The sequence below is a fragment of the Hippichthys cyanospilos genome, chromosome 6, assembly GCF_059441005.1.
Source record: "Hippichthys cyanospilos isolate Australia breed blue-spotted pipefish chromosome 6, RoL_Hcya_1.0, whole genome shotgun sequence".
NCBI classification, from domain to species: domain Eukaryota; kingdom Metazoa; phylum Chordata; class Actinopteri; order Syngnathiformes; family Syngnathidae; genus Hippichthys; species Hippichthys cyanospilos.
In genome coordinates, this window is record NC_142374.1 from 12,372,352 (window position 1) to 12,388,958 (window position 16,607).

General features: G+C 41.0%; 1 protein-coding gene across 1 annotated transcript in view; it reads left to right on the forward strand.

Moving 5' to 3' along the window:
- LOC148422225 (reelin-like) overlaps nt 1–16,086 on the forward strand; it is a 35,768-nt gene extending 19,682 nt beyond the window's left edge. Inside the window, exons 40-57 of the mRNA XM_088416586.1 lie at nt 675–815; nt 889–1,066; nt 1,148–1,341; nt 1,454–1,704; nt 1,814–1,968; nt 3,062–3,276; nt 3,474–3,651; nt 4,879–5,054; nt 5,283–5,389; nt 5,456–5,698; nt 5,766–5,941; nt 6,022–6,095; nt 6,166–6,327; nt 7,422–7,579; nt 7,739–7,964; nt 8,894–9,091; nt 9,219–9,317; nt 14,788–16,086. Coding sequence (XP_088272712.1) covers nt 675–815; nt 889–1,066; nt 1,148–1,341; nt 1,454–1,704; nt 1,814–1,968; nt 3,062–3,276; nt 3,474–3,651; nt 4,879–5,054; nt 5,283–5,389; nt 5,456–5,698; nt 5,766–5,941; nt 6,022–6,095; nt 6,166–6,327; nt 7,422–7,579; nt 7,739–7,964; nt 8,894–9,091; nt 9,219–9,317; nt 14,788–14,884 — 3,028 coding nt within the window. The 3' untranslated portion in view covers nt 14,885–16,086. The remainder of the gene's footprint in view (nt 1–674; nt 816–888; nt 1,067–1,147; nt 1,342–1,453; nt 1,705–1,813; nt 1,969–3,061; nt 3,277–3,473; nt 3,652–4,878; nt 5,055–5,282; nt 5,390–5,455; nt 5,699–5,765; nt 5,942–6,021; nt 6,096–6,165; nt 6,328–7,421; nt 7,580–7,738; nt 7,965–8,893; nt 9,092–9,218; nt 9,318–14,787) is intronic.
- The last annotated feature ends 521 nt before the right edge of the window (nt 16,087–16,607 follow it).

The following is a 16,607-nucleotide window of genomic DNA, read 5'->3' on the forward strand; positions in this document are numbered from 1 at the left end:
CTGCCTGACACCCGCAGGAATAGGCACTAGCAAGCCTGCGCCCCAGGTGAGGATAAGCGGTTTCAGAAAATGGATGGATGAATGGATGTTTAGTATGTTCTAAATCACAAGTTTAAACCGGAAGTATACCAGCGCTAACGTTTCCCAAGTCTCTGCAGCAGCGAGCCCCACCTCCCGCCATCAAACTGAAACAGGATGCTCATTCGCTGTCGTGGTAGATTCTCTTAAAGGGCCTGTAGTTGGGAGACACAAGGAGGTTCGCTCTCCTGAACTGAAGTTGCCCTCGTTTAACGGTCATCACATGTTGACCAAACAGGAGCCTGTAATGACAGGCGGGCAGAGTTTATGATTTAAATAATTTTTGCTTTGGCCTTCCTGAGTGGGGTTTGCATGTTCTCCCTGTGCCTGCGAGGGCTTTCTCCAAGCTCCTCCCACATTCCAAAAACATGTATGATAGGTGTCTTGGAGACTAAACAGTCCATAGGTGCATGAATGGTTGTCCGTCCCTGTGTGCCCTCAAATTGGCTGGCATCCAGAACAGGGTGTCCCCTGCCTACTGCCTATAGACAGTTGGTATAAGCACCAACAAACCAGCGACCCTAGTGTTGATAACCAGCTATAGAAATTGTGATGATGATGGAAGAATTATTATTATTAATGGTTTACATTTGTAGGTCTCCAGCCACAAGATTCCGTTGGTTCCAGCAGGCTCCATTTGACAAACAGCAGACTTGGGCTCTGGATAACCTCTATATTGGAGATGGTTGTCCTGATATGTGTTCTGGACATGGACGATGCCAACAGAGCACTTGCGTGTAAGTAACATACGGCAGCATTTCTCAAGCTGGATGACACATCATGCATCTATCTGTCTGTCTGTCATTTCAGGTGTGATCCAGAGTGGGGTGGTGAGTACTGTGATGAGCCGTTAGCTCCGCTCCCCTCCCAGTTAAAGGACAGCTTCAGTCGGGCTCCTTCACTTGGTCACTGGCACACACTGACCGGTGGCAAACTCAGCACCGTGTGTGGAGCTGTGGCCTCCGGAGCTGCTCTGCACTTTAGTGGCGTATGTATTTGTTGTTTCTTTTGTGTTTTGTTTTTTTTCTTCATTTAGCACAAATATTCTTTACTTTGTGTGTCTATGCAGAGTTGCAGCCGTCAGTTGGTAACAGTAGATCTCAACCTGACCAACGCCGAATTCATCCAGTTCTACTTCATGTACGGCTGCATGATTCCACCGAGCAACCGTAACCAAGGGGTGCTCCTGGAATACAGTTTGAACGGAGGAATTCATTGGCACCTGCTGACAGAGATTTTCTATGATCTGTACACAAAGCCTGGGTGAGTGCTTTCAAATCTAACTATTTTTATGAATGGAACTGAGAGGACCATGTCTTGCAAATGATGTGGGCCTTCCGTTTCATAAACCCCCTATTTGCTATTATGTGTTCAGCTTTGTGAACGTTCTGCTGCCTCCTGCTGCCCGACAAGAAGGCGTGCGTGTGCGCTGGTGGCAACCTCAGCACGACGGCGTGGACCAGAGTGACTGGGCTCTAGATAACGTCCTCATCGCGGGTTCAGACACGCGGGCGCAGATTTCCGACACCTTCGGTGGTGTGGCGCTGCCCAACCATGAGAGAGCTCCAGCTGATGAGACCTCAGGACCAAGCAGTGACCTGGGCGAGTTAGAAGAAACTCCAATAGGTACGGTACAGTTGCTTTGAATTTCTCAATCATAGCATCATTCCAGTCAACATTTTGAAGGAAGCGAATAAGAATATGCTGTTTTTTATTTTTCTTTGGTTGTTGTCAGTGAGCGACCATTGGTTGTTCTCAGAAGACTGCTCAGTGCAGCGTTTCTGCAGCTCCCCTGATGGAGTGATGGTGTGTGGCAATGCTGATGGAAGAGAGGTCTATGCTGTCACGCACGACATTATCCCCGAAAAGGGTTGGGTCATGCAGTTTAAGGTAATTCATGAGCAAAAAATACAAATGTTCACCCTGGCAGGGCTGGCCAAATTGCTCAACATCTGAATTTTAAATATCAAATGTACCATGTGTAAAAATACAAAAATGTAAAGTTTAAATTTGCATGTAATATATATTATTTGGTAAGAATGAATTCTCATCATATTTGTAAGTAAGAAAAATAAATGTTATATTGGCTCATTTACATTTGAATATTTTAAGCTTTAGATAAATGAACACAAAACAATGCTACATCAGTAAATAATTTTAACTAAGCATTCTCTTTAATACAATATACATTATGGATGGATGGGTGAAAAATTAATGCGTGTCAAATAGTTAATTGTACTGTTTTACTCTTTTTTTTTTAACTTCCAGAAAATTCCCTAAACACTAATGTATTTATGCACTAGGTACAAATTCATTTGAAAATCACTACAAACAGTACCAGTCAAAAGTTTGGAGACTTTCATTCAGTGTTCTTTTTTTTGTTTTTGTTTTTTTTAATTATCTGATTTATAAATAATACTTAAGTCAAATACTTTATGAAGAATGATTCGTGGAATTATTTGGTGAATAACAAATGATAATCAAAACAGAATGTAATAAATCAAACTAGGCACATATGTGCACATTTTTGTATTTTGGCATTTCGCATCATAATGTTGAATGATAAATACAAAACTGTGCATCATCCACGAAGTTGTGGGTGATGTTTTATGACCTTAATGACCTTCACTTCACATCCATGCATTTTTAATTGTGAAAACATTAAATTTCACAATATATTTGAGACCATATGAATTTGAAAGATCAATCAATGCAACAACCATCTCAGGAATTTGATCATATATACTGCATGCCCAGTGGGCCAATAATATATATATTTTTTTTTAAATGTAGCTGCCCACACTTGGCAACTTAAATATCACCATACTTCTTCATTACTTCACTATACCATAAAACACATGTGATGTTGAAAATGGATGGGTGACCTTCATACCATTGTGCAGTTGTACTCTATGTTGTGGCTGGTATGGGCATTTTCCCTTACCTGATGTTGCAACAAAATGTTCTATGTGTGTCCTTGTAGATTGCAGTGGGCTGCGTCGTGCCAGATCGTGCCGCAGACAGGCAGGTCCATGTTCAGTACTCTGCAGACTACGGCGTGACGTGGAAGTACCTGGTTCCTCAGTGTTTGCCCGCTGATCCCCGCTGTGGAGGACATGTCTCGCAGCCGTCAGTCTTCTTCCCTGCAGAAGGATGGAAGCGGGCTGTCTATCCCCTGCCTGACAGCCTTGCTGGCACGTAGGTCAAGACGTTTCTAAACATGCAAGGCGTTTCATATTTAATGCGTCATCATTAATTATTGATAAGTCTATTTATTGTTACAACATCAATGATTTAAACCTTTGTCATATAAATCTTAGAAAAGGCAGATGCATGTTGTTGGACTAAACTCTTACACGACCCAAAGGATTCAGCCTGCTTCTCCTGTCCTTTAGTTCAGTACGCTTCAGGTTCTACCAACAGCACTCAGACGTTCAGTGGGGTGTGGAGAACTTTTACATCGGGCCCGCGTGTGCGAGCCATTGTGGTGGACATGGAGACTGCTTGGATCAACGTTGCCTCTGTGACCCAGGATTCACCGGTCCAAACTGCTATGCCAGCACAGCGCTAAAGGTAGTCTGTGGCTTTTATAATGGCCTTTAAGCTCTTTTTCTTATTCTTAAGCTCTTTTTCTTAAGCTCTTTTCCACCCTGGGATCAAAGTAAGAACATTCTGTTCATGTGAAAATGCTCTATAAATTACGGGTGTCAGAATAACATTAATTGTAATCGAGCTATTACAGTCATAGTTCAAGCCTTATGCCATTTTTACCAAGCGATCCTCTTGTACTCGAGTTGTGCAGGTTGGAAAACAAAGCTCAATAACATAAGGAAATGGACACTAATTGGCTGTCATTGTGTTTAGGTTAGCCTGGCAGCTTTCTGTTGTGGGTAGACTGACAGAAGATAGTATAGAAAATATAGTATAGATTTGGCGGTCTGATGATTGGTAAATTTAACTTTAATAAATGTGCAAATGGCAGCTTTGATAATGGTGGAGTGATGTACAGCCGTTGTAAGAAGCTTGCTTTCCACAGAAGCAATTCAAATTTAGCCTACCACATAAATGCAAAGCACACAGGATGTGACAACAAAGACAGTAATGTAGCGAGCCATTGCAAAGCTCTTTAGCAAAGTAAATCCGAGAACACTCCACATTTCAGCAAGTCTGCGACAGACAGGATGGACTGTGTGGACTATTTGGCGATCGACAACTGCACCGTTCCTCCTGATGGTCGAAACTAAAATTTGCAGTCAGCATCTGGGACTAGTCTCAAATAGAGTAGATTGTAAAAGATTACTAACCCTTACTAACCCTTTAAAAAAATAAAAAAGACTCAAGCCACATTTGCGTTGCACATCAATCTTTCATCACCCACAATAAGAGAATGTATCTAAAAAAAAAAAGACTCTTTTTTAAGAATTTTTTAGTTGAGATGGGATTGGGTGAGCTAAACATGGACAGATTGTAATTAATTATCCTCTTATTACCTTTATTATTATTATCTCAATTTCACAATTTCTAATCATATATATATATATATATATATATATATATATATATATATATATATATATATATATATATATATATATATATATATATATATATATGTGTGTGTGTGTGGGTATATGTGATTATAAAGAATATATGAATATTTCATATTATCTAGAATTTTGTTGTAAAATACAGATTTTGTATGGCCTATGCTCAAACAAAAAATGTGATCAAACAAAAACGTGTGATTAAAAAAAGTTACAAAAAAAAATATTTGTTTTTACGCAATCTTTTCTCCTGTAGTCATCTTTGAAAGAGCGTTTTGACTGGGAAGGAACAGCCGGGTCTCAGTGGCAAGTTCTAGAAGGAGGTCGACCCTGCACAGACTGTGGTGTGTTGGTAGAGGGGACAGCCCTATATTTTGGAGGAGCTGACGCCAGACAAGCTGTTACCGCCGACCTCGATCTTCGGGGAGCTAAGTCAGTATCAAAGTCTGGGAAATGTTTTTGTTTTTTTGGTTGCAAACTATTTTCCTTATCATTTTTACTGAGTTGAATGACTTAGTAGGGGCATACTAAAAAAAACACTGAACTCAGGCAATTTCTATTTTATTTGTTTCTGAGATGTCCTCATTGGCTTTTGTCCCATTTCCATTTGTATCCCGCTTTAGCCATGATAAACTGTCATGATCTGTTCTGTGGCTATAGGTTTGTGGAGTATTGGGCCAGGATTGGAAGTGAAAATAACATGTCCATGTGCCACCGTCCAACATGTCGAAAAGAAGGAGTGCTGCTGGATTACTCTACTGATGGAGGTGTGCTTCAAAATATATCCCAGGCTCCTCTCTGGCACTCTGCAAACATATTTGTGTACTCTTTAGGCATTTCATGGATCCTACTGCATGAGATGGACTATCTGAAGTATGTGTCTGTTCGGAGAGATTACATCGTCCTGCCAGAGGGAGCCATGACCAACGCCACTCGCCTACGCTGGTGGCAGCCCTTCACAATTTCGTCCGGCTTGGCCTCTCCCAGCCTGGAAAGAGCCCAATGGGCCATAGACAACATCTTGGTTGGAGGGTCAGACATTAATCCATCAACCCTGCTTGACACTTTTGATGATGGTAAGTTAATGATAGAAAGAAAACCGAAGAAGAGAGCAGCTCTCTTTATGTTTTGTCTGTTTTGCAGAGGGTGTGTCTCATGAGGAAAGCTGGAGCTTCTACCCGAACGCTGTGCGAGCTGCAGGCTTTTGTGGAAACCCCTCATTCCACCTTTACTGGCCTAACAAGAACCAAGATCGGACGCACAACATCCTCGCCACACGAGAGCTAATAGTCCAGCCTGGATATATTTTACAGTTCAAAGTATTAAAACCTGCGTTTGTATCTCTTGTGTGGCTCCTGCCATTGAGGTGATATTTTATATTGAGTTCTAATTGTTGTAGATCGTAGTGGGATGTGAGGCAGACACATGTCAGGACCATCATTCTGTCCTGCTGCAGTTCAGGAAGGATGCGAGGTAGACATTGGTAAATCACAATGACTGTGTTTTTTTTATGGAATTGAACGTTTGTCTCGCTCTCCTTCAGGTCTGATTCTTGGCAGTTGGTACAGTCTGAGTGCCTCCCCTCCTCAGTCAACAACGTGGGCTGCTCACCCTTCCAGTTCCATGAGTCCACCATCTTCAGTCCTGTCAACAGCTCAACATGGACCAGGGTCACCATTCAACTGCCTGACCATGTCTCTTCAGGGTAGGACTGGGGAATTTAAAGAGATACCAAATTTATTCAGCCATTTTCAGTCGTAAAAGGTAACTGTAAAAAAATAGTTGACAGTTGTTAAAAGTTGGTTTGTATTGCTTTTCCTTTTGTCAATGTTAAAAAAAGATACAGCTTTAGCTATACTTACACAATTTTTATTGATAATAATCTTATTTGTGGTCGGCATGGCAAGTGGGGGAGGGCGTGAAATGTTTTCTCTTTCCTATGGGTTGGTTTGCAAAATAATTAATTATAATTGAGAACCACTGGGTTAAAACTAACCCAATTTTTTGTCAAAAAAGGACTGACCCAATCTGTGGGGCAATCTGACCCAACTTTCTGTGTTGTTTTACACAGAATAATAATGGGTCGTTTTGTACAAGACAACGTCAAATATTGACTTGGTTTGTATAAAACTACTGAAACTTGGGTGAAATTGACCCAGATATTAGCTTGGTCCTTTTGTACCTCTAATTGGCTTGTTTTGGTTCATTTTATTTTAGACTGTAATACAATGTTCATAATTAATTTGATAGATTATTTTTCATATACAATTATTATGTTAAAAAACACATATGTGGAAAATGGTTGATGGGAAATGACATCACATGTGCTCTTGATTTAGGCAGCAACCAATCAATCACAGCTCAACTGTTTTCTAAGTTTGGTCATGTGACATTTTCAAGCTTAGCTGTGATTGGTAGATAATTAAGCCTTAAGCATACTTGATGTCATTTTCAGTCAACAGTGGGCAAAATGTGTCAATAAGTTTAGTAATAATGGGATCCTTTTATTCCATCAAATATAATGGCTACAAACAGAGGAGCTATGCTGTAGTTGACCAAATAAAAGTCAGTATTGTCCCAGAATAGGAGGAAGAAAAAAAAGCAAACTTGTTTTGAATAATGTAATAGTATGTATTTGTTTTCTATTATTAATTAATAATGGAAACCATAATTATTTTTTTGTAGAAATAAATCCCATGTTTTTTTTTACAAGCTATTTCATAGAACCACATCTATTTTTTTGTACTGCCATTTGAATTTTAACATGTCAGCATTCTAGCTTTGCGTCCCTTTTTCCAGGGCGACACAGTTCCGCTGGATTCAAAAAGAGGCAACGGGAGAGCGTCAGAGCTGGGGAGTGGATCGCGTTTACATCGGCGAGGCCTGCCCAGGAATCTGCAGTGGACATGGCTATTGCACAAGTGGAGTGGTCTGCATTTGTGATGAGGGATATCACGGTAGGTCCCAAATTGTATTAAAACTACAAAATGTGAATTTAGTTATTTCAGATTTTTAACCAAGCTGTTTGACTGGAGTCAATTCTGCTAATTCTCTCTATATCATGAATCAATTTTGCAATATGGTCACAACAAGCCAACCAATTTCCATCATTTCAGGTGATGACTGTTCCCTCTCGAGCAGAGACTTGCCCAGCTCCATCAAGGACAACTTTGAGTCGGGCAGCGTGTCCCCAGAGAGCTGGCAGCTGATTCAGGGTGGAGGAGTGGGCAGCGGATGTGGACAGCTGTCACCGCATGCCCACGGAGACTCACTTTATTTTAATGGCTGTAAGATGAGGCAGGCTGTTACTAAACCCCTGGACCTCACTCGAGCCAGGTACAGGTACAACCAAAACAAAAACCACACGATGGTGTGCTCACAGTAACCTCGTGACCGCAGACTGCTGTGGGAAAAGTATTGCCCCCACTTCCTGATCATGATTTCAGTATTTTTTTTCAGCAATTCTTAAATATCTGTCCCTGCGTGAAAAATTAACTCTCCCCTTGAGCTTTGGTTGTTGCATTATTAATTGAAATGAAGCATTTGCAAAAACTGGGATTCAGTATATTTTAGAGAAAATGCTCATTTTTTGAGTATACCACAGAATACCAATTAGATTTAACGTTGAACTTTGATTTAGCAGTCCCATTTACTGTATTTATTTATTGTTATTGTTGTTTTTAGCTATTCAGAGGCATGCTGGTTTGTTAGGTTGTTATCTTGCTGCATATCCTTAGAATCCACGATTTCATTAACCTTACTCCATTCATGTTCCATTTTTTTTTTCATGTCAGGCCATACCTTCTCGAATGCTCATCTTTTGTGAAAATAGTTATTTATTTTAATGAGTATGTGAAACAAACCTTTGTGTTCATTTTTTCTCAGCATGTTTTTACTAGGGATGGGGTAGTACTGAGCAGAAACGTCGCCTTATTTCTGGCACTCGCAATATTAGTATTGGCTGCTCTCTTATACAGGTTTTGATAAGTTGTATTGAACATCCCGAGTTTTTACCTTTGAACTCTCCCATGTTGGTCATATTTGCTCTGTGTCTTTCTCTTGGTTGAGCATTGTATATTTACGAGTCTAGGTGAGATATTAAAATTGATGATCCAAAATGTATGCGTGATAAACATGCTAACAAAAACCAGTAAGGGGGCAGTTACATTGAGTGTTTCATCTTTCTTCGGAATGCTAAAGCAACATGTATGACTACTCCGACGCTGACGTCTTCCTCTAACCTTTGCCATTCTTTCTGTGTCCCCCTGCAGTAAGATCATGTTTGTGCTGCAGATTGGCAGCGTGGCACAGACAGACAGTTGTAACATCGCTCTAGAGCGGGCCGACACAGTCGATCGAGCAGTGCTGCTGCAGTACAGTGTCAACAACGGAGTCAGCTGGAACGTCATCGCCCAGCACCAGCCTAAAGACTTCATAAAGGCCCAGAGGGTTTCCTACAACATTCCACTGTAAGAGCAGCTGTATCTAATTACTGGATGGTTTTGTGTTATAAATACTTTAATCATTATTCCAATTGATTGTTACAATACACACTGAATAAAATGGTATGATTCTCAGTATTTCTGCTTTCTCCAGAGAGGCAAGGGTTAAAGGAGTGATGCTGCGATGGTGGCAACCACGTCACGACGGCGCAGGACATGACCAGTGGGCGCTGGACCACGTGGAAGTCGTTCTGTGAGTACTCAAACACCAGTTCAGACACTGGTCCACCTCCCCACCTCCTATCAGAGCCAAGATCTACCCTTGTTTGATCCCGCATTACCTGTAGATGACCCCCTCCCCTGTTACTCCACATATAGACAGGAAGCGTGCACTCAGATCGTAAGTGCATCGCTGTACAATACATGCGTACTGGTGTCAGGCAAGCAGAAACATTAATGCAGTCTGATTTGCTTTTAAGGGTTCTGTTTTTGGATGGTTGGCAATTTATCATATGTTCAATGACTTGTGGTAAAAAAAAAAAAAAAATCGCAGGAAATGATCTATTTAGCTTACCTCCTATTGTTAAAGGCTTTAACGACAATTTACAGGGCACTGAATGAGGGTATGGAGGTATATTATGGGCTAGTGCATTAATATATTAGTAGCCTGAAGGCATTTCAATGCATTTCCTGCATGTCGCTGGGGACCTTGCTCCCTGCCAATGTGGTTAGTCGTGATTTATTCTGACCTAAACCCAAGGCATTAAAATCTGCTAAAAACCTCATACGCGTTTCTGCCCCGTTTCCTTTAGACAGTACAGTACAGTTCAGTTGTGCATATAGGGTACAAGGATAGAGTCTCCTAACCTTGAATGACACATATTTCATATTTTAGAAATATGTCAAGGCAGACAAACAAACAAATATGTCATAAAAAGATGGAAAAATTGAAAATGTTTTCTGAGTTTACTCACAAATACTTACATATTTAGTGTGTAATCTGGCCCTGTTGAACTCAAAGCTGTTTTTTTGCAGAGTAATTGATACTGTATGCTTTGTACAGGGCCAATGATGATGATTATTGATGATGATGATGGTTATTGACTAACCATGGTTCCATATTTTTCAAAATGTTAGGGTTAGGGTTGATAATCTGCACGTCGGTTCAGCCCTAATGTTTGTTTAAAGGGATAGTGGATGCACAGTTTACTTTCTGCTATCTAGTGATTGAGTCTTTATTCTGGCATAGATAAACAAAGATACGATATTTATTTACTGTAAGGGAATTAGATCATCTTTATCATATGTAGGCACCAGGGTGGAGCTAGTCCATAGGTTGGTCACATTGAGCGTTATAGTATGTTGCATTCTTATTCTTGTACGTAGAATTCATTGGTGGGTGCACACTATGCTGATGTCTTGCAATTGACACGTGAAGGTCAAGTCTTACAATTGAACTGTACTGCAGTGTTTGGTGGAAACCTGCTTTTAGTGCCTAAACCCGAGCTGCCCCCTGGTCTCTGTGGCCCGTGACCCTCCCTCCCCCCTCCCCTTCCCCGCTCCCTCTGCACGGCGTTCAACAGTGCTGACAAGTGTGACCATGGTCCTTACACTCTTGTTTATTTCTCTCTGTTCACTACTTCTCCCCTCCTCCACGTCTGATTACCTTTTTCTTTTGCTCCGCCCCCTCCATGTGCTGCCTTCCCTCTGCTCGTGCTGCTTCATATCTCACCTTCCGCTTTCACGCTCTTATTCTGCTCTTCGACGGACAACTTCCTGTCCCCATCACTGCTATTAATTTCACATATTCTTACTCTTTTTCTTCTCCCCCTCTGCCTACTCCTGGGGCCTCCTACCCCATCCCTCCCCAGGCCAGGGCTCCCACCCCCCTACACCTTTCTACGAGACAGCAGCCCCCTTCACCTGACCCTCCCCTCTCGCGCTCTAACCTCTGCTCTCTTCTGTATTCTGCTCCCTTTGGCATGGCTGTAGTGCCAGGTAAGTTCACCGCCTCCTCCCGAATGAATCCCACACCCCATCCACCCCTATCCTGCCCCTACCTTTTTGCCGCCCCCCCCCCCACGCAGCACACATACACATACTCTCCACTGGTTTCTCTTAAAGCCCCGCTCATCATCACCGCAGTCATCTCCACGACCTGGCTTTTTTTTTGAGTCCCATGCAGACCTTCTGCTCACATAGTCCAGGTGGAAGCTCCGTAACCTGAGAGTCACCCAAACCAAATGAAAAGGGTTCATTGTTAAGACTGAAAACGAGGGATAAACATAAGTGACGCTGTCAATTTTTTCAAATCTTAACACAAATATCAGTGTGGTGTTGTGTTGTGTGTGATGTACTCCATCACTATAATTTTATGTGTTTTGTTTGACCTGGCTGCTTACTTTATGAGCTGACTTTTGTTTCAAGCGGCTATAAAAGCAAGGTTTTGGGTTCAGCGTTTCAGCGTTTCTGCTTAGACTGTTCTTTTTCGTTTTAGGCCATGCACCAATCTCAGTGTCAAACGCTTGGTTGGAGCATTTCATCTATTGAATTTTACATTCTGCATGGCTCAATGTATTGGGTCGATCTCATTTCATTATTTGCAAACTCCAGTGTCTTCAATCTTTGTTTTCATCTTAGCTCATCCCTCTACAGCCGGGATAGTCCATACGGCCCGCTCTGTTCTTTAACCCAGCCGAGCTTTTGTTAATGATCAAAATAAGGTGGTATTCATGCAAGTTAGAGAAGCTACTGAGCCAATGGTGAGTTGTCAGATTTGTATTTACCCCATGCACTATTATAATAACAGTCCAGTCCGGCTCTCTGTTCAAAGTTGTCTTTGAGAGAACTGCACCGATTCATTCTGTACTACTAAAAGGCTCTGATCAAACAGATTCAGCATTTTCATCAGAATGTTTTTTGGCTAAGAATATTGGTGCTACCTGACTTTTTAGTGACCAAAGATTCTGCTTTAAACATGGGGCCTGCATGCAGCATTCAAAGGCGAGTCTTTGTAGTGTTCTTCGAAAGCGCAGATAACCGAACCGATATAATAACTCCAGGCAAACTAATGGCACAATGATGAGGTTGATATTTTATCATATCACAGTAAGGTTGGCCACTGCTGACAGAAATGCAAGCGAATTTTGTTTTCCGTGTATTTGATCACACTATAAACACATGAATCTGATTAAACTACTTGTATTAAAGAAAAAAAAAAACATGCTCTCATCAAAATATTAGCCAGTGTGCACTTGCTGATGACACATCAGCTACTTTTAATTATGCTACTTTACTTATGGTTTAAATGCCATTCACAAATCTCTGTAAAGCTCTGTACACCATGATTTACAGCCGGCCTCAGAATTCAATGCATTTTGCAGTGTTTGCCCGCTGTTTCTCGTGCTTACTCTCAGTGGGTGTGTGTGAAGTCTGGAGAATTTACGTTGATGAAAAGTGCAGGCTTGTCAATAAAAACAGCAACATCCATCCTCACTGTGTCGAAAACTTCTTTGAACAACTGAGTATTTGCCCTTCATCAGAAGTTGTTAGCAGCTATGCTTGCTTTGATGATGGGAAATGACCGGCACTGGCGCAAAAACAACATTTCGACATAATCCACTATGTGGCAAATGGCTGAACCAAATACAGTCATCCAACTGTTGATACACTCAAGCAAGTGTGACGTCTGAGTCAGAAAAGAAACATAAAGGACCATGGAGGAATGCAAATAAGACAAATGAGATGAACCCACTGACTGTTGTGATGGAGGGGCCTCCTGTTTTTCCGTGGCTTTTGGCTGTTTGTCTGTCCATAAACAATATGCGCTCTTCCTTCCATCTTCATGGCATCAAGCACACAAACTCCCACTCCTTCCCCAGCCACCCCGCTTTGCAGAAAAACTCCCAGCCCGCCACGGCTGCACAGCTGGCTCACTGGCACCGCCCTGCTGATCGGAAGAGACAATGAACAGAGGCTAAGCGGAAGTGACGCGCCACCATTTTGTTTCTATCGCTTGTCTGCTCAAGACCATGCACTTGATTTTCTTTTGTCCCAGTATTTACTCTGACATCAAACACTCTGTGTCAGAGTGTGTGTCTGTGTGAGTGTGTACCATATCTCGTGTTGTAGGTTCATGGAAATTTGTAAATCATTTGTTCTTCACATTTTCAAGTGGTATTCAAATTGAAAAATTGTCATTTGTTTGTTAACCCTCGTGCACTATTTCGTCAAATTCTTTCTTCTTTACGTCAAACGATTCATTTTAGGCTCAGATGAAAAATTGAAATTAAAATCAGGTCACAAATATTTTTTCTTAGTCCGGAATATTCAAACCAGAATTTTGTTATAAGGCAGAACTAAAACTCCATTGAAGTCTCAAAACCATAACCCTTTTTTTAAACCCTCCACAAAACAAAGTAACTGTAAATTACCTTATCAACTCCTGACTCCTGAAAAGCCTAAGATTTACTCTTTTTTTTTTTTTTACTTTTTCCACACAAATGATGCTGTCATAGATGTTTTTACTTTAGATTAACAATAAGAAATGTATAGTATTTGCGTCCTGATCATATTGTTTGACAAAGTTCATCTTACTCTTCTTTATTTGATTGTTTATATTGATTTTAAATTCGAACCTTTTTTTTTAACCTAAAGTATAGCATTAATATTGTTTTACTGTTAATACTTAGTTTTAGGCACTTTGATGCACTTGGTTGTTTTGTTCTATTTTAGACTAAGTTGTAACCCGTATTAATGCTGTAAAAAATAATTAAGTTGTTGAATGTTGATTTATATTGCTTTTCTCTGTTGTTAATGTTAAAAACGATACAGGTATAAGTATACAATTTTTATAGATAATAATTTTATTTATAGGCAGCATGTCGAGGGAGGGAAGAAACGTTTTCTCTTTCCTGGAGAGTGGCTTGGCAAAATATAATTGTGTATTGCCTTAATGGGTGTGATAGCCCTGAAACTCATGAACATTGTTGCGTTCAAATGTGCAAAATGTTTTATACTACCACCGATTATCATTGTGATGTTGAATCCACTCATGAGTAGGTGTGTTGCGCTGCCCTAAAACTTGCTTTCTCACACACAGAAACGTTACTTTGAAAGGATAAATAGACTATAAAAGACATTTGTAGACTAAAAACGAACTACAATTGGACTAGAGACTTTTGCTAGATCTGTTGATGACATTTGATTATGTGCAAGGTCAGACAGGAAAAAAAAGCTACCCATGCATAGGCAGTCCAATAAGGCATTTAGTGCATTTAGTTAAATGACCAGAAATGTTTTTGAGACACAAATTTTCTCAAACAGAGATCGTTTGTTTGCATTTTTAAAAAAAAACACCATTTTAGGAAGAATTTTGACGCAAAGCTTTTCTGTAATTTGGTGCTCGACTCGACTTGTGGAAACACTGAATGTAAAATGTATTTTTCCCAAACCGGGATAGAAAGAGCCACATTTCAGCTAGTTATTAAGTGTGGGGGAAAAAAAGCCCAATGTCCTCGGTCACCATTTAGAACATAAAAAAAAATCCACCGTTATTGTTTGGCACCATTGTGTTGCAGGTGATGACCCAGACTTGCACATTGTCAGCAGCGACATTAGAGACTGTCCCCATGTGTTTTTGCGTGTGTACGTGCACGTAAGACTTTCCTCTCACTAATCACGCTTTCCTCCTCCCCTCTTTCACTGTGCTTCTATCCCGACAGCACCCGTAAACAAAACTACATGATGAACTTTGCCAGACAAAGTGGCTTACGTCACTACTACAGCCGCAAGCGGCGGGCACTGCCGCAGCGCGCCTGAGCCACCGGAGATGAGAATTTTGCCCCTCTTTGACCTACCAATCACTCACTGACCCGTCCGCACTCATCCCTTCTCTCCTGACGACTTCAACACCAAATCAAGTTCATGCTTTAGCCAAAATCCGCCCCATCTTGAGCCTGCGATGCTTTGGCGTGGAGGAAGCTCAGAAGACAGGAGTGTCACCACCATTTTGTTTACGTTCCACCGTGGACGGTCAGGGTTTCCAATTTATTTCTGTTTTTTTTTTTTTTTTTATAGCGTTGCTGTGGTTCTCTGCCAACCCCCACCTCGCTCCCCTTCCGTCCTCCAACCTCCTTTTCCAACCACACTGTGAAATTGAGAGATAATATATCACTGCAGAATTGACCAGCCAATTTGGAAACTGGCCTCCCAATTCCGCTGAGCCGCAGGGGGAGGATGGCTTCAAGCCGCCTACCCGTACGCCAGGAGAAAGACCACCGCTATGATACAGATCACGGAGAGGAACCAACCGTTATGAAAGCATTGGGTGGAGGTGGGGTCGAGGGATATAATACTGTGTTCTTGCTGTATTTGTGTGTCTGTGGTTTCTTTTTGTGCTGAATTGACTGTGGTGTTTGTTCATTTGTTTGTTTTCTACTAATTCATATGCTCTTAAGAGGGGACAGGGGGCACTGGGCTCCGCTTCCCTTTTCCCCAAGTTTATGGATTGGGCTGTTGTGGGCAGAGTGGAAATTCCACAGGGCAGAACGAAAGGTGGGTGGGGGGATTTTAAAAAATGGACTGAAAGTTTTTTTTGTGTGTGTGTGTGTGTTCATTTAAAAATAAAAATCATTTTATATATGTTGGCTCCCAAAAAATACAGATATTTATGGTATATGGCTCTTCATGTGACCTATTTAAAATGCACTGTTTGTGAAATGTATGTATGTTATTTTCAAGTTGTTAAGTTATTAGGCAGTCCAGTCAAGTTGTTCTACTGCATCATCCCTCCTCTTCTATTGTGGCGTTCCCCTTTTTGCTCCACCCGTCTCTGCTGATTCCTGATACCTGGAGGTGAGGCTCTGTACGTGTTGTTTTTTTGAAGTCTGTGTAATATGGACCCTCTGCCCTCAGTGTAACTCCAGTCTAGCAAAACCCTGTACATACATGTATATCCGCTATGGGGAGAGCCAGAAGCCTTATAAAAGGGAAATAAAGAACTGCCCAAACCTCATACTGTACACCTTGCCTCTACTATTCATTGATCTGCTGCCGAAATCTGTATCAGCTCTGCAGTTCTTGTCTTTTTGAATAGTTTACACTGGGAAAAGAAAACATCTGCCAGAATATTTTATTATTGCTTTTACTCCATCTAAAAAGTAACTACTAGATGTTTAAAATCTGCTCAGGGATTTTTTCATATCTAGCTATGTTTGTTGTAGACGTTGCGTTTGGTTTTCGCTGAAAACTCATCAGTGCGTTTTTTTTTTTACACTTGGACCCTTTCACGGATGCATGAGAGCCTCTAAAAGAAAAAACTACAGTTCGCATCAGCTACCCAGGGTATTTTATTTCAGTATGTCGAATCTTGACTAACAGAGGTAATTAAAAAAAAAAAAAAAATTCTCAGCAAACCTATTAAACCTTAGAACCTTTCAAATTTCATTTGTATTGGTCCACAAAAAAAAAAATCAGTGTACTCTTCTGGATCATAGAAACCTGTTCCCAAAAATGAATAACTTAATTATTAATATTTTTTCAC